Source organism: Penicilliopsis zonata (genome assembly GCF_001890105.1).
Source record: "Penicilliopsis zonata CBS 506.65 unplaced genomic scaffold ASPZOscaffold_4, whole genome shotgun sequence".
Lineage (NCBI taxonomy): Eukaryota > Fungi > Ascomycota > Eurotiomycetes > Eurotiales > Aspergillaceae > Penicilliopsis > Penicilliopsis zonata.
The window spans coordinates 1,513,612-1,530,361 of NW_019208914.1; the positions used below are offsets into that span (position 1 = coordinate 1,513,612).

General features: G+C 51.8%; 7 protein-coding genes across 7 annotated transcripts; 4 read left to right on the forward strand and 3 right to left on the reverse strand.

Annotated features, from left to right (window-relative positions):
- Nucleotide 1: 1 nt before the first annotated feature.
- ASPZODRAFT_62135 (hypothetical protein) lies at nucleotides 2-2,698 on the forward strand (the record flags this gene model as incomplete). The annotated part of the gene is made up of 7 exons (XM_022729053.1): nucleotides 2-78; nucleotides 164-184; nucleotides 272-403; nucleotides 474-1,111; nucleotides 1,175-1,743; nucleotides 1,806-2,167; nucleotides 2,230-2,698. 7 exons carry the CDS (start codon nucleotides 2-4, stop codon nucleotides 2,696-2,698), a joined length of 2,268 nt encoding a protein of 755 aa, XP_022583165.1.
- A 1,351-nt stretch (nucleotides 2,699-4,049) lies between these two features.
- Nucleotides 4,050-5,256, forward strand: ASPZODRAFT_150844 (hypothetical protein; the record flags this gene model as incomplete). The annotated part of the gene is made up of 3 exons (XM_022725679.1): nucleotides 4,050-4,226; nucleotides 4,292-4,903; nucleotides 4,963-5,256. The coding sequence occupies 3 exons, from the start codon at nucleotides 4,050-4,052 to the stop codon at nucleotides 5,254-5,256; spliced, it is 1,083 nt and encodes a 360-aa protein (XP_022583166.1).
- Nucleotides 5,257-5,585: 329 nt separating this feature from the next.
- ASPZODRAFT_130764 (hypothetical protein) lies at nucleotides 5,586-7,648 on the forward strand. Its single transcript, XM_022722586.1, has 2 exons — nucleotides 5,586-5,647; nucleotides 5,710-7,648. Exons 1-2 carry the CDS (start codon nucleotides 5,594-5,596, stop codon nucleotides 7,261-7,263), a joined length of 1,608 nt encoding a protein of 535 aa, XP_022583167.1. The 5' UTR covers nucleotides 5,586-5,593; the 3' UTR covers nucleotides 7,264-7,648.
- A 3,527-nt stretch (nucleotides 7,649-11,175) lies between these two features.
- Nucleotides 11,176-12,896, forward strand: ASPZODRAFT_62411 (hypothetical protein; the record flags this gene model as incomplete). Its single annotated transcript, XM_022729074.1, has 3 exons — nucleotides 11,176-11,429; nucleotides 11,493-11,690; nucleotides 11,762-12,896. 3 exons carry the CDS (start codon nucleotides 11,176-11,178, stop codon nucleotides 12,894-12,896), a joined length of 1,587 nt encoding a protein of 528 aa, XP_022583168.1.
- Nucleotides 12,897-13,070: 174 nt separating this feature from the next.
- On the reverse strand, nucleotides 13,071-14,063 carry ASPZODRAFT_14788 (hypothetical protein; the record flags this gene model as incomplete). The annotated part of the gene is made up of 1 exon (XM_022725302.1): nucleotides 13,071-14,063. One exon carries the CDS (start codon nucleotides 14,061-14,063, stop codon nucleotides 13,071-13,073), a length of 993 nt encoding a protein of 330 aa, XP_022583169.1.
- A 374-nt stretch (nucleotides 14,064-14,437) lies between these two features.
- ASPZODRAFT_130769 (hypothetical protein) lies at nucleotides 14,438-15,786 on the reverse strand. Its single transcript, XM_022722587.1, has 5 exons — nucleotides 15,508-15,786; nucleotides 15,321-15,442; nucleotides 15,210-15,268; nucleotides 14,603-15,132; nucleotides 14,438-14,543 (listed from the first exon to the last, which is right to left on the reverse strand). Exons 1-5 carry the CDS (start codon nucleotides 15,698-15,700, stop codon nucleotides 14,518-14,520), a joined length of 930 nt encoding a protein of 309 aa, XP_022583170.1. The 5' UTR covers nucleotides 15,701-15,786; the 3' UTR covers nucleotides 14,438-14,517.
- A 200-nt stretch (nucleotides 15,787-15,986) lies between these two features.
- On the reverse strand, nucleotides 15,987-16,643 carry ASPZODRAFT_63042 (hypothetical protein; the record flags this gene model as incomplete). The annotated part of the gene is made up of 3 exons (XM_022729122.1): nucleotides 15,987-16,269; nucleotides 16,328-16,412; nucleotides 16,475-16,643. The coding sequence occupies 3 exons, from the start codon at nucleotides 16,641-16,643 to the stop codon at nucleotides 15,987-15,989; spliced, it is 537 nt and encodes a 178-aa protein (XP_022583171.1).
- Nucleotides 16,644-16,750: the final 107 nt, after the last annotated feature.

The window sequence follows — 16,750 nt, forward strand, 5'->3', positions numbered from 1 at the left end:
GATGGCGATGAACAAAATTCGCGGTGCCTTCACGGCACCAAGGAAGGGCGAGACTTTTGAATTACGAGCTGGTCTTGTGTATGAATGCTCTTGACACCCCCCCCCACCGCCGCCCTCCAAAAATCAGACCTTGCAGATGGAATAATGCTGACCCTCTCTGAAGATCTCAGTATGCTTATGAACGGTATGCCATTATGAAACCTACGAAAAAATCTATATGTCGTCGCTAGTCGAAGTTGTATGGTTCGAGGTGTGCTAATGCTGGCAACAGAAAAGAGGCAATCCAGAAGACCATCATGGCCATGACACTGGGGAAGGACGTGTCGGCTCTGTTTCCTGACGTACTCAAGAATATTGCCACGAGTGATTTAGAGCAGAAGAAGCTTGTCTATCTTTATCTCATGTGAGCATCCCCGGATGCTTTGGGGATTATCGTGTGCTGTTCGTTGCTCATCGCCTCCACTCCTGTTTAGGAATTATGCCAAATCGCACCCCGATCTTTGTATTCTGGCTGTGAATACTTTCGTGCAAGACTCCGAAGACCCCAACCCTCTGATCAGAGCCCTAGCTATTCGGACAATGGGTTGCATCCGCGTGGACAAGATGGTTGACTACATGGAGGAGCCACTCCGGAAGACGCTGCGGGACGAGTCACCATATGTGCGCAAGACGGCAGCAATCTGTGTCGCCAAGCTATTCGACCTGAACCCTTCTATGTGCCTAGAGAACGGATTCCTCGAAACCCTGCAGGAACTGATCGGGGATCCCAACCCGATGGTCGTTGCGAACTCTGTGACTGCACTGGCAGAGATCAATCAGATGTCGCCCGAAATTGATGCACTCCAAGTCACTTCCAGCACACTGCGGAAGTTGCTGATGGCTCTGAACGAGTGTACCGAGTGGGGTCGCGTCACCATCCTTACCACTTTGGCGAATTACAAGACCACTGAGGTAAAGGAATCCGAGCACATTTGTGAGCGAGTCGTTCCACAGTTCCAGCATGTGAATCCCAGTGTGGTTCTGGCAGCAGTCAAGGTTGTCTTTCTGCACATGAAGAATGTCAATGCCGAAATGAGCAAAAACTTCCTTAAAAAGATGGCCCCTCCTCTAGGTACGTTGCGTGGAGAAACACTATGGCCCTGAAGAGCTGCTGACTCTTGTGCTTTTCTCATAGTCACCTTGGTTTCTTCTGCTCCTGAAGTTCAGTACGTGGCTCTAAGGAACATCGATCTATTGCTCCAGAAGGAACCGGGCATTTTGAATAAGGAGCTCCGCGTATTCTTCTGCAAGTACAATGACCCGCCATATGTCAAGTTCCAGAAACTAGAAATCATGGTGCGAATCGCCAACGATCGCAACGTGGATCAGCTTCTAGCAGAATTGAAGGAATACGCCTTGGAAGTCGACATGGACTTTGTCCGCCGTGCCGTCAAGGCGATCGGCCAGGTCGCTATCAAGATTGAGAGCGCTAGTGAGAAATGCGTGAACACACTCCTGGATCTAATCAACACCAAAGTCAACTATGTGGTGCAGGAGGCGATCGTGGTTATCCGGGACATTTTCCGCAAGTACCCTGGCTACGAAGGCATCATCCCCACCCTTTGCCAGTGCATTGACGAGCTGGATGAACCCAACGCTAGAGCTGCCTTGATTTGGATTGTGGGCGAGTATGCAGAGAAGATCAGTAATGCTGGCGATATCCTAGCCGGGTTTGTGGAAGGATTCAATGAAGAGTTCTCTCAGGTTTGTGGCCTTACCTTCTGGTTCGACACCAATCAAGACTAACCAGATAATCTTGGATCTAGACTCAGTTGCAGATCTTGACTGCGGTTGTTAAGCTGTTCCTGAAGCGCCCCGACAAGGCCCAAGGCCTGGTGCAAAAGGTTCTGCAAGCTGCTACGGCCGAGAATGACAACCCGGATGTCCGCGACCGCGCATACATCTACTGGCGCCTGCTATCTAACACCAGTGATTCCAACGCAACCAAAAACATCGTGCTTTCCGAGAAGCCGCCGATTGTGTCGACGGTCTCATCTTTGCCTCCTGCGTTGCTTGAGCAGCTGCTAACAGAACTGTCGACCCTTGCTTCCGTCTATCATAAGCCTCCGGAGCAATTCGTTGGCCAAGGTCGTTTTGGTGCTGACGCAGTGCAACAGGCTGCCATCGAGTTCGTTACCCTGTTCTTTCTTCAGGCGAATCAAGTCAAGGCTAATGCTCGCTTTTCTTCAGGGAACAAATCCAGAACGCACGCGAAAATCCCCTTGCGGCGGCGGCCGCCGCTGCTGCCGTCACAGGCGCGACTCCCCCGCCACAGGCACAGAGTAACATTGAGAATCTCCTGGACATTGATTTCGACGGCACGGCCCCGGCATCTGCACAAAAGGAGCCAACCAACGGCATGTCCGGTCTGGAAGGACTGGCAGGCACACCTGTTCGTGTGGAGTCGCCCGCTGTCGGGGTCCCCGCGTCGAGCAACAACCTGGACGACCTGCTTGGCGTGTTTGGCAGCAACGACGCGGTGCCCTCGTCTGCCGCGGGGGGTGTTGGAGTCAACGGCGGCAGCAGTAACGCCATGGATCTCATGAACGGTTTCGCAGGGCTGGACTTGTCGTCCAACAATGCGGCGACATCGCCTTCATTCCCTTCGCAGGGCACACAGCCCAAGAAGACCAACGAGGATATCCTGTCGCTGTTCTGAGCGGCCTGTCGGGGGAATCCAAGTAAAACTTAACTGCTTGATTCATCAAGCTTGTCTTGTGCAGATGAGATAGACCTTTTCTTTTCTTTTCTCTTTCTGATCACCTTGTTTTTTTCATGGCGGAGGTCGATAGCGTATCCAAAACGAGGCCTGAACAAAAACTTGTCCATTCCACCCTATTTTATTACCGACTCTATATCTTTTGCTGTTTTCTCTTTTAACCTTGTACATTTCTATTGTCCATTTATACTTAATTTCTATTTATAAAGTTGATATGCAGACCTCCCAGTGATTGACACCCGGTATCAATTAAGCACTAAACACGACAACGACAGCAATACTAAATGTATATGAATGAAGGTATCGACGAGTTCCTCTATTTCAGCACATAGGTTGAGAGTGAGATCGCCAGAGGCAAAATGCATGCAGGTTTTTTGGTACTTCGTACACATTGCATATGTACCCCGTCTACTGCACAATGCACAGTGCACATGGCATCAAAATAAATTGAAATCTCCACTGTACGGAGATAGGCTCTACGCCGGACTACGCCCGGCATCTATCCTGATATGAAACTTTTTGAACCAAAGAAAAAGCTGTTATCTTACAAATCAATCATCTAGAGGATTTTGTATGTTAGAAGAGCACAGACGAGGAGAGTGGAACATCCCACTTATATGGAGGCATTACGTATCGGTCTGGCCACAAACGGACTGACAGAACCTCTCCCGCGCCAGGGGGGGGGGGGGATGCCGATGGATGGTTATCTCTCCGAGTGGCACGGCATGCCCAAAGGAATGAATGGGTGAATAATGATCATCGCACGACATCATCCCGAGTCCCCGACTGCTTCAAAAGTTCTGACACCACAGATAGGATTGGTTCCACCTGCAGAGTTCGGTCGATTCCAGAAAGAACCAAAGAACAAGTCAGGGCCTGAGAGAATTTATTATTATTAATCCAATATCAAGGTTCTGCGTGGCAAGATTCTCGGAACGGGACTGGTTTTTCAAACGGGAGCGGGACTTTATCCTATTCCGTCAAGATGTTCCTGTCTTGAGATGGAGATCTTGAAGAGAAAGGAACAATAATAGTAGAAAAGAGAAGGGAAACTCGGCACAGTGATAAAAACATGTGGGTACCGGTTTTTGTAAGCCCCGCTTGAGTTTTCATGTTTCCATTTCGTATGGCTCTATGGCGTTGTGCATCCACGGGAAGGAATAATTAATGGCGGCGAGCGTAGTGAATAGTATAAAAGCACCGAGGGCCCATTCGGTATGGGGTTGTTGCTTTGCAAGGATTGAAAGGAGAGAAACTCGTGTAAGGTTCGCAATCTATTGCCATTTACACCATGTCGCAAACAGAGTACAAATTCGAAGGATGGATGGGCCTCGACCCCAGCGCCGTGGAGGGCAAGATGGTCTGGCAGGAGTTTGAGCCCAAGGAGTGGGAAGAGACCGATGTTGATATCAAGGTCACTCACTGCGGTGTCTGCGGGTCAGATCTGCACACGTTAGGCAGTGGCTGGGTGAGTTCTGGTCCCTCGAACCATTCGTATCTTCACCAATATGCTTATCATAGATAAATAACTAGGGCCCGACCAAATACCCTTGCTGTGTTGGCCACGAGATCGTGGGCACCGCCGTCCGCGTCGGCTCCAAGGCCGTCGGCGGTATCAAGGTCGGGGATCGTGTCGGCGTTGGTGCTCAGAGCGATTCCTGCCAGGGCCGGCTGGGAGACTGCCCGGAGTGCGCCATGGGCTGGGAGCAGTATTGCCAGAAGAAGCTTGTCGGAACGTACAACAGCATCCATGTGAACGGGGGCAAATCCTACGGCGGATACTCCCTGTACAACCGCGTGCCATCTCGCTTCGCCATCAAGATCCCCGACTCCATCCCCTCGGTCGAGGCTGCCCCGATGCTCTGCGGCGGTGTGACTCTCTACAGCCCGTTGAAGCACAACAACTGCGGGCCCGGAAAACGCGTTGGTATCATCGGGGTGGGCGGTCTGGGCCACTTTGGCGTCCTCTTCGCCAAGGCCATGGGTGCTGACAAAGTCGTTGCCATCTCCCGCAAGGCCAGTAAGAGCGATGACTCCCTCAAGATGGGCGCTGACCTGTACATCGCCACCGACGATGAGCCGGACTGGGCCACCAAGTACCGCCGGTCCCTGGACCTGATCATCTGCACAGTATCTTCCAGCAAGGCAAGTCACCTCCATCAAGTCTTCTTCGCAGGGCTCACAATGCTAACGGACCACCCTAGATGCCCATGACCGACTACCTCAGCCTTCTTGCCGTCAACGGCAACTTCGTGCAAGTCGGTCTGCCGGAGGACGGCACCCTCATGGCGCCGGTCAAACCCCTGATGCCTCGCCTGAAGCTCGAGAGCTCGATGATCGGCAGCCCCGACGAGATCCGCGAAATGTTCGAGCTCGTCGCCGAGAAGAACATCAAGCCCTGGGTTGAGGAGATCCCCATGAAGGATGCCAACCAGGCGATCCTCGACATGCACGCAGGCAAGGCACGCTACCGCTACGTGCTTTCCAACGAACAGTAAAAGAAGTTGACATCATAATATCATTGTAGATAGACCAAATAGAGATAGAAATGCAATAATTCCACACGAGAAATGATGAAACCTGCAACGAGGGGCTGCTGACGCTGCTGCTTCAGTGCTTACCAGACAGCGGCTGCTTACAGGACAGCTCCTTATCGCCTTTGCTTCGCCTATCGTTCCGGCACGTGACGATTCGAGAATTTCCTGCCGTCTTCGGAGGCGCTAGTCCCAAACAGGCACAGCCTCGCCCCGCGGCGACCTGGTATTCTTAGATGAATCATCGCAACCACGTCTCTTCTGCTGGAGTCAAGTTTCTTGCAATATTCTGGCCGTCATCATGTCGCCTACGCTTTCACAGAAGTACCTGAGCACACGGGGGGGCTCCTACGGGGTAAGAGGGCGCATGGAGGGGCTGTTCGCGGTGAATTGCTGGCTAACGAGTGTGCTCTGCAGCTGTCGTTTGAGGATGTGGTGTTGAAGGGGCTGGCCTCGGACGGCGGTCTGTTCATTCCCGAGGAGATTCCTGCCCTTCCTAGCAACTGGGAGACCGAGTGGCGGGATCTGAGCTTCGAGGAGCTCGCCTTCCAGGTCCTGTCGCTGTACATCTCGTCCGCCGAAATCCCCTCCGAAGACCTCAAAGATATCATCCGCCGCTCATATTCGACCTTCCGCCACGCCGAGCGCACCCCCGTGGTCGAGCTGGACCCCAAGCGCAATCTCTACCTGCTGGAGCTGTTTATGGGCCCAACCTTTGCCTTCAAGGACGTTGCGCTTCAGTTCCTCGGAAACCTTTTCGAGTACTTCCTGGTCCGTAAGAACCAGGGCAAGGAGGGCAAGGACAGACACCACCTGACTGTCATCGGTGCCACCAGCGGTGACACCGGTTCTGCCGCCATCTACGGCCTCAGGGGTAAGAAGGATGTGTCCATCTTCATTCTGTTCCCCACCGGGAAGGTCTCTCCGATCCAGCAGGCCCAGATGACGACCGTCCTGGACGCCAATGTGCACAACCTCACGGTCGAGGGCTCCTTTGACGACTGCCAGGATATCGTCAAGGCGCTTTTCGCCGACGCCGATCTCAACTCCACGCACAACGTTGCGGCCGTCAACTCGATCAACTGGGCCCGTATCCTGGCCCAGATGACCTACTACTTCTACGCCTACTTCTCCCTGATCAAGTCCCCTAGCTACAAGGCAGGGTCCCCCGTGCGCTTCGTTGTCCCGTCGGGCAACTTCGGCGACATCCTTGCCGGCTGGTTCGCCAAGAGCATGGGCCTCCCCGCCGAGAAGCTCGTCATTGCCACCAACGAGAACGACATCCTCGACCGCTTCTTCCGCACCAACGGCCAGTACTCCAAGACCGCACAGGCTGGCGGCGTCAAGGAGACTCACAGCCCCGCCATGGACATTCTCGTCAGCAGCAACTTCGAGCGTCTCCTGTGGTTCCTCGCCTTCCAGGCGGACGGATCCAGCTCCGCCGAGGAGAAGCGCAAGCACGCCTGCGAGGCCGTCAGCGGCTGGCTCACCCAGCTGAAGACCAGCGGCAGCTTCAACGTGTCCGAGGCGGTGCTGAACGGCGCCAAGGTCGAGTTCGAGAGCGAGCGCGTCAGCGATGAGGACACCATCGAGACCATCCGCTCGACTTACCGCTCCTGCTTCCCGCCCAACCTGGGCCCAGGCAGCGCCAAAAGCTCCAAGACGGGCGGCTACATCGTTGACCCGCACACCGCCGTCGGCGTCGCCGCCTCCCTGCGCTCCATCCAGCGCAACCCGGCCGCCAGCCACATCTCCCTCTCCACCGCCCACCCGGCCAAGTTTGCCAGCGCGGTCGACCTCGCCCTCCGCGACGAAGACGGCTACAGCTTCCCCGAAGTCCTTCCCCAGGAGTTTGTCGGTCTGGAACAGCGTGAAAGCAGAGTCACCCCTGTCTCCGGCAATGTCAGCTGGGAGGTCGTCCGGGAAATTGTCAAGGCCGAGGTCGAGCAGGAGCTCCAGGGCTTACGTTGAAAACTGTTTTTATATATGAATAGATTGAAACTAGATAGGCTATCGGTTTTTTTTTCTCTTTCTTTCGACATGAGAGTTTTCAACAAAAATGTCCAGATAGTTATGAATAGATGATATATGGAGCGCTTTCAACCAGTGACTCCCATTGTGCTGTCCTGGCGCTTGAATATCGAACATTTGATATAGACTCACGTCTTATCTTAAAAAGCAGACAAAACCATCAAGTTGTCATCGTTGAACCTTCAAGTCCATCAATTCTTCGATATGAAAGATTTGTGTGTCTGTCTTGAGAGTCAAAAAGATCATGCCGGCTTGTTATTCCTAGATGAGATGCGAAATCTATTTGGTCTATAGCAGTAATTAAGATAGAAAATTACCATTTTAAATACTTCCATTAAAGACTATAATTAATGATAAAAACAAGAATCCCCCGTTTTTTTTTTGCTTTTCAATCAAGTTTTTCCAAGATCGCATCATTTCCCTGAACTCCATACCGAAAATTAATAAGAAATCAAAAAGAAAAGAATCATCCGGGTAGGTGACTTTTCTTCACAGATAGGTAGTCGCTGATCGCATTCCATTCATCTAATGGCGGGCTAGGACTAAGCCCACAGTCCTGGCCGTCAGGGATGGTGGACCGTTTACAGGAGAGCCATAGCACCGACAATGGCAGCGAGAAGACCGGCAGCAGGGCGCATGTTCTGGGAACCGGCACCAGTGTAGGTTGGGCTGACACCCTCGGGAGTCGAAGTCTCGGAAGGAGAGGCGGCAGCAGCACTGGCCTCAGAAGTAGCGGCGGCGGTAGCAGCACCAGACTCGGCGGCAGCAGCGCTGGTTCCGGCGGCAGCAGCAGCAGCGCTAGTTCCAGCAGCAGCGGCGGCGCTCGTTCCAGCAGCAGCGGCGGCGCTCGTTCCAGCAGCAGCAGCAGCAGCGCTAGTTCCAGCGGCGGCGGCGGCGCTGGTCTCGGCAGCGGCAGCGCTGGTCTCGGCAGCGGCAGCGCTGGTCTCGGCAGCGGCAGCGCTGGATTCAGCCGCAGCGCTCGAGGCGTGAGCAGAGCTGGACTCAGCCGCAGCGGCGCTGGTGGAGGTAACAGGAGCGACCGTGGAGTTGCGGTAGACAGGAGTCTCAGTGACGGGGACCGTGATGACCTGAGTGCCGGAGGTGATAACCGTCGAGGTAACAGGGTAGGTGGTGGTCTCAACGACGATCTTGGAGCTGCTGGGCTGGGTCCAGACAGGGGTGGAAGAGGAAGCCGACTTGGTCCAGACAGGGGCGGAAGAGGAAGCCGACTTGGTCCAGACATGGGTGGAAGAGGAAGCCGACTTGGTCCAGACAGGGGTGGAAGTGGAAGAAGACTTCGACCAGACGTGGGCAGAGGAGGAAGAGGTTGGCTTCACCCAGGAGGAGGAAGACTTGGAGGTAGTCTTCACCCAGCTCTCAGAGGAGGACTTGGTGGTAGGCTTGACCCAGCTCTCAGAGGAGGAGGACTTGGTGGTAGGCTTGACCCAGCTCTCAGAGGAGGAGGACTTGGTGGTAGGCTTGACCCAGCTCTCGGTGGACGAGGACTTGGTGGTGGGCTTCACCCAGCTCTCGGTGGACGAGGACTTGGTGGTGGGCTTGACCCAGCTCTCGGTGGACGAGGACTTGGTGGTGGGCTTGACCCAGCTCTCGGTGGAGGAAGAGGTGGTAGGCTTCACCCAGCTCTCGGTGGAGGAAGAGGTGGTAGGCTTCACCCAGCTTTCGGTGGTGGAGGTGGTCTTCTCCCACTCGTAGGAAGAAGTAGTAGTCTCCTCCCACTTGGACTGAGAAGTGCTGGTGGTCTTCTCCCATTCCTCAGCAGTGGTGGTAGCAGCCTCCCACTTCTCCGAGGTGGTGGTGGTGGGAGCCCACGCCTCCACAGAACCTTCATCACCGCGAGCGATGACGCCGGCGAATGCCGGGGCGGCAGCCAGGGCAACAAGAGCAACGGAAGCCTTGACCATTTTGATTATATTGAGATGGCAGGTTGAGTAAAAAGAACTGGAGAATTAAAGCAATGGATCTTGGAAAAGCTTGGGGAGCAAAACGAGCGAAGTAGCAGCGAGTGTACTTTTTTTTCTATCTCAAAGCAAGGTGATGGTAGAAAGAGAGAGTAGAGGATTGGGCAGATACAAGGCCCGTCTTATATCTCCAGTCTTGAGGCCAAAAGCCACTTTCGTTTTCATGTCACCATCAGGCAATTGTGTCTCAATACCACTGTAGTACCCAATAGTATCGCAATAATGCCTTAATCGAATCCGGGAAAGACTCAGGCTCTTCACGATATGTCTATACAAGGCTGAAAGCAGCATTACCCGTGCATGGAGAGAGGTACAGCGTAATTGTGATAGAGCATCGACCTACCCGCCAACGTAACATTCTGTAGTATCATCCGAAATAGGTGTCCACAGTATCCACCAGACGTTCCAGAGAAGAGAGCAGGAACACTTGTCCTGGAAAGGATGTTAGGTATGGACAGGGTGGCGTTTACTGCTGCTGCAATCGAGAGTATAGCCGTCTGTCTTGGAAGGGAGATTCCCAAACCCGACAAGTCCGCACGGCCGAATATCGAAGAAGACAGTTGAATGCGGCTGGAAGCAGATAGTAGCTTCTACCATAGATGTGGGGAACACTCCAATGCCTAGATAGATAGCAGCTTTCATGGGAGAGTGCTTTGAGACATCACGGCCATGCCAGGAACAGCATGAGAGAGGACCAACATACGGATCCGGCGGATCAGACCAAAAAAATATACAATAAAAAAAAGAGACCAGGAACATCACTTTACAAAGTGAAGGCACCAGAGTATTACTGCATGCGGAAATGGTGGAAGGAAGCAGAGAGCAATAGACGGATCAGGTCGGCTTGGGCGTAGTCAATGCTTCCGGAAATGGAAATTTGACTCCATACCACAAAATCACCGCAAGAACTCGCCAGTGCGCATTAGGAAAGTCGACTCGTGTGCGATCAGACACTGACAATCCCATCCCCTACGCCCAAGAGGCTCGGTTCACAGCCACAAAAATCTGGACATAATGGTGTTTATTGAGCGCTTTACAGCCAGCAAAGCAAGTCACTAGTCATCATCGCTCAAGGTCGAGCTGGAATGTGGGGAAATTGCTGTGAAAAATAGCCATAATAAGCAGAGCGACAAGCCTACTACAATTCCAAAAGGATTCTAAAGAATATGAGAATATCCTGTCAGGAAGTGACAATAGGCATAGCTCACAAAGACTGATGGCATCATGACTGACAGTCAATACTACTGGCGACGAAAGGTCCGCTTTGGGATAGATAGATCAAGGCTGGAAAATATGCAAGAGTGGACTATCAGATATATCGGACGTATTGAATAAGAGAAAATCTCAGTAATGATGCCATTTATAGCACTCAGCACTCTTGGCTAGCTGCTTCAAGACAGGATTGTGATATAGCTTCCTAGCCAACTGCTTCGGGCAGTGATGGGCAAAGGCGGCATCCAGTAAGCTGCTTGACAGCAAGATGCTGCCGATACCAAAGCAGAAATTATCAATCAACTGTTCCTGAAGCAGCCGGTGCGGGTGATGTTCGAAATCAAGAGAGTGTCGTCCGTTTGCAGGATGAGGCTGAGGTTGCACTGGGAGAACGGGCAAGAACAAGGGTGATCCGGATATGGAACGGATCGGAAAGACTTATATACGTATTAGATAAGCAATACTGTATAAAGTCACATGATCTTTTCTCGATCCGGCCCTTAGGGCTTAGGGCTTTGGTTTTTAATGGAAACGCGTGGAGACGCGTCGCTGCGGGGAGTCGCGTTCTGAATGAGGCTGTATTGGACATCAATTGAGGCCAAAAGCATCACAATTTCATGGTACAGCTGTGCCGAGTATACTTCAGCCAACACAAATCAAGATGCCGCATTCTGTAACGCCTGATGAAGTCGATCCCCCAGCGAAACACGATGAAGAGGTTCTGCCAGATGCGCCTACGGCGGAGGAAACCGATGAGGTCAAACCCGCAGTGACTGCTGCTGTCTCGCAGAATGGCACTGGAGGTGTGAAGCTGGAGGAGATGTTTGACGACGACGATGATGATGAATTTCCTGCCTCAAGTGCAGTGGATGTTAAAATGGCGTCGTCACCACCGCCAGCACCAGACATGGCCAAGTAAGCATAAGATGTTCCAAGAAGTAGCTGCATCCTTGACATTAATATGACTCTCCTTCATAGCCCATCTGCTCCTCAACCAACAGGTGTCGATACTGACACAATGCTTGCGTTCTACCAGCGACTCTTTCCGTTCAGATACCTGTTTCAATGGCTGAACCATGGCATTATTCCGTCCCCGGATTTTGGAAACCGAGAATTCGCGCTTACCCTACAGAATGATGCGTATCTACGATATCAGTCATATGCTACTGCTGATCTGTAAGTTGTTTTATAATATGAGAAGCTAGTGAAGTATGAGACTGGTAGACTGACCAATCTGTTCATGCAAGATTTCGCAAGGACATCATACGAATGAACCCGTCACGTTTTGAAATCGGGCCAGTCTACAGCACAAATCCTCGGGACCGCAAGACCATGAAGGGAGGTCAAATGAAACCTGTTGCCAAAGAACTCGTGTTCGATATCGATTTGACAGATTATGATGACATTCGAACTTGCTGTTCAAAGGCAAATATCTGCTGGAAATGCTGGTCCTTCATTACCATGGCCATCAAGGTAATTGACACCGCACTACGCGAGGACTTTGGATTCGAGCATATCATGTGGGTTTACTCTGGTCGACGTGGTGCACACGCCTGGGTTTGCGACAAGAGGGCAAGGAATTTACCCGACGACCGGCGAAGGGCAATTGCCGGATATCTCGATCTCATCCGTGGAGGCTCCCAGTCCGGAAAGAAGGTCAACCTCAAACGCCCGTTACACCCGCACATGTCCCGTAGTTTGGATATTCTCAAGCCACATTTCGCGCAGACCACTTTAAATGACCAAAACACATTCGCCGGACCAGAGCAGTCGGACCGCCTACTTTCACTCCTTCCCGATAAAGGCCTCAATGACGCGCTGCGGAAGAAATGGGGATCCTCTCCGGACAGATCGAGTACGAACAAGTGGGCTGACATCGATTCCCTGGCGAAAACTGGAAAAAGCAGTCACCTGAACACGTCTTCGCTTCTGGATGCCAAGCAAGATATTGTGTTGGAGTATACCTATCCACGACTCGACTCGGAGGTCAGCAAAAAGATGATTCACTTGCTTAAGAGCCCCTTCGTCATTCACCCCGGCACTGGACGTGTCTGTGTTCCCATCGATCCTCGGAACGTTGAGAATTTTGATCCCCTCTCTGTCCCTACCGTAACACAACTCCTGAGTGAAATCGACGCGTGGGATGCGGAACACCCTTCAGGCAATACAGGCACAGAGGCTATGGATGTCGAGGACAGCGCGCTCAACGAATCTGATGCCAAGGGTAGCCGCAAGTTGCAAGACTACGAGAAGACAAGCCTCAAACCTTATGTCGATTACTTCAGGTCGTTTATTGCAAGCTTGCTCAAAGACGAGCGAACAGTCAAACGCGAGCGGACCGAAGAGACAGTCACTGGGGGAACGACTAAGATGGAGTTTTAGCGAGCAGCTCTTTTGACTTCTATAGCATCTTCTCTTTTTGGAAAGACATGGGCGTTTTCATTTTCTTGTGTGTGTGTGTTAGGAAGTTTGGAAATTCCCCGGCGTTGAATATCTCTGCTAGTCATTCAATTGCACCTGCAATTACTACCAATCGACTACCCCTTGTCCAACCCTTCAGTCCTGTAAAGAGACGAGCAACTGCTGCTTCAGTAACGGCACTGGGGTCTGTGTATCGTTCCCATTCAACCGATCATCCAGTCTTGTGACACACATGCATCGTCCAAACATGATGCCCTCGAGGATCACCTTCTCTCCATAGCCTGCCTCCCTCGCCACCTTGATCGTCGCTGTTGTCCCCACGGTCAGCAATACGCCAGCAATATCGATAGCCGGACTTCCTAGTCCGACATCCGCCCAGTCCAGGATCCCAGTTATGGAACCGTCCGTGTGAGATATAAGGATATGTTCGCCTTTGATATCGTTGTGAGTGAGAACTATTTCGTCGTCTTTCCCATTACCCAATGAAAAGGCCCGTATCTCCTCCATGAATGCTGTCTTTGTTTCGATATACTCTTCCAAGCTTGTCTCCGGGGGGACTCCCCAGTTGACACCCCCTAGCTGGTCATTGCGAACGAGTCGTCGCCATGCTTCGACCGCATCGGACCTCCACTGCATTAACTCCGGATATTCCAGCATGGGAACCTTGACTCCCAGCCTCTCTTCTAATCGTGAGACAGGAATACTCCTCAGAATCACTAGCAAGGTTGTTAAATTTGTCAATGTCCTCGAGGTAGCCGGGACGTCATCCAGCGTCGCCCCTTTCAGAACGACCTCCAATGAAGCAGAAGTGGTTTCGTCGCCGTCTTTATCATCATCCAGGATGCAGGACGCAACAGACCGTGGGATCATTGCCGACGAGAGTCCTCGTCTCTCGTACTCTGATCGGATGAGGTCGTGAATGGCGATCTCGCGTCTCTGCATTTCCGACCCGCTATATCCGCGGCCCGGCCGCGGTTTCGTCACGCGCAATATGTAGTTGTCGTGCCCGTCGATAAAGAAGACTTTGTGGTCGTCTCCCTCGATGGATGGCTCGCGCCGGATGGTTAGCGGGGTGTTGCTTAGGGAGAGGGCGTTTTGGATGAAGGTTATGAGTGTCTTTTCAGCCATCTCTTCTTTCTATTCTCCTGTCTCTGGGACCCGAACAGATGGTTGGAACAGAATATCGGTTTTGTATGACTGTTGGAATGATAAGGGATGGCAATCTGTTCTCCAGAATATCAACAGAAATACAAGATTGTATTTGGGGAATATTTGTTCCTCTATCGTACTGGAATTTTGGGGATAATGTGAATGTTTTATGGTTTATCGAAGTCGGGGTCCCAAAACGGAAGTCCCACATCAGCCTAAGTAAGTGAGTTTTTGATACTGTCTACCATGATGATTTAAAATGATATCACGACATCAAGAGTTCCATAAATAGTTCCTTTTTATCTATTATTACACGTAGGGCTATGCTTGAGCAAGCCCCCTATTCAACATTTCATTGGAAGGGTTCAAAATTGGCATTTGAACCGGGAAGAGGGGGGAATCGGCAAGAATCAACAAATCGGTTGAGAAGTATTTAGACAGAAACGAAGTTCTTGACACCTAGAATAGGCCATTAGTACTGTAACGTGTGGGTTATATAAGTGGCAATTTCAACTTACTCTCGAGCCAGCGGACGTATTCCTTCTGTTCCTTGACTTGAATGTAGTCAGGGATCATGTTGGCCAGCTCGGTGTTGACACCTCTCTCCTCCAGGTAGCGCTCCAGTAGGGTCTGGAGGTCCTCATCCAGGTTCTCAAAGGGAGGACCGGCGTACATGCTCTGCCTGATCCAGTCCTTCTCGGCGGTCTGAGCCTGAGCCAAGTCGGGCTTGTTGAAATACGAGACCTCCTCAATCTGGAATAGCCCATCCTGGACAATGGTCTGAATCAACAGAGAACCACCGCTGGGCTTCTCAACAGTGACGTTGACACGGGCAGGGAAACTGGGCTCCATATCGCGGTCCTCCAGGTCACGGTCGGCGGGCGCAACCTGGTCTTCGGGGTGCTGGGAGACGGATCCGGGGGCCCCACGGCCCTGGTTGATGGCCTGGTGCGACTCAAAGTCCATCTCATCGCCGAGGGCAGAGTCACCAAAGTCTTCTTGTTCGCTCAGGTTCTGCAGGTCGGCAACAGTGAAGGTAACGCGGATACTGTGGGCGAGAAAAAAAAATTAGTCATGTTATTAGAGACAAAAAATAAAGGCATAAGATGATTTTGTGCAACTTACTCTTCCTTTCCGAACTTCCTAGTAAGGATCACCTCTTGCTCGCCCGGAATATCCTTGACCTACACCTTGTTAGAAATTGCTCGGGAGGGAGCTCTCGGACGCAACACATACCTCCCATGCGTTATTTTGAAGGACATATTGGATGTTCTGAACGGAGCTATCGAGATCATCAAGTCCGGAGGCCTTCTCATGCTTCAATTCATCCTCGAGCTTGGCAATCAGCTCAACGTCACCTACCGGAAAACCATGCTGTCAGCGACTCCATTTATGATGACGGAAGAAAAAGAAGATCTTTTACCTTCAGCGGTCTCCTTGAGTGTGCTCGATGTAGAGAAAGCGGGATAGAAAGGTTTCGTGGCTTGCTTCCATGATGATTGGAAAAGAGCGGGCTTAGGGGCCAGAGGTCGCAGAGCAGCGGCGCGGGAAGTGCTGGCGATAGATCGGGAGAAGGTCCGGGGCACAGAGCGTGCAAGCATGCGAAGGGACATCATGGCGGCTAGAGTAACTTTAAGACAGAAAGCCCAGATATGCGATGGTGTAGAGATGGGGGGAAAGACAAGAGGCTCCAAGGTTCCGGGGGCAAATAATGATGTTGATGTTTCCGCAAAGTTCGATTGTGCCAAGACCAACAGCTCCAAAACGGCCTAGTGCACCAAAGCTACAATGGCATGACTACCATGATTATGGATGAAACTTTTGAATCTAGAGTTGTATATATGCTATAAACGCCAGCCCAATGCAATATTTTTTTTTGGGGCAGGTATCATATACCCTGCTTCATGACAGTCCATTCGGTGGGAAGCTGGAGGCCTGCATTGACCCGTCTTTGACCAGGCGGACGAACTTCACCGTGACTAGACTCGACCAGTCGCCATTCCACAGTGATAGATTGCGGATATTGTCTTGGTTCGAGAGATCGGGCATCCAGAATCCTGTTTTGTATTCCTTGTTCTCGGCTTCAGTACGTTGCGACAGCGCCTCTTCTCGCTTGCTCGGCGGGCGGCCTTTGCGTCTTTCTTTCTGTAACTGTTCAATCTCCTCGGCATCCCGAGCAATGTACCTGTTTCCCAATTCCCCCGTTAGCGCTGCTTATTGAAATAGAATTCCGTCTGACGAACCTGACTACCAGCTCTTTCATCCCATCCTCCGACACCAGTGCGGGAGTCTCTCCCAGTGCTTCTAGAAAATAATTCACCCGGTCCACTACAACACAGGGATCGTCAGCAGAATCCTGCAAATCACTAAAAGTAATCACGTAGCCATACCATATGACCTTCTTGCCCTTGACATGACCGAAGCAATCCGAGAGAGTCTGTCATCTCGCGCTCCAGCACGACGCAAAAGCTTTGCATCGCGGCTGTTCTCATGAAGTGCCTCCACGACACCGCGCTTCTTGGCAATGTGCTTCTGAACTTTCTGAAGACTGCGAGGCATGCTGGGCAGTTCTCCTGTGGACTGAGATGATTGATATGCGGGGAACCAACGAAGGCCCTCTTTTTTGCAATTTTTATTTTTTTTTTCCGGCGCGGCATCTTTTTGTT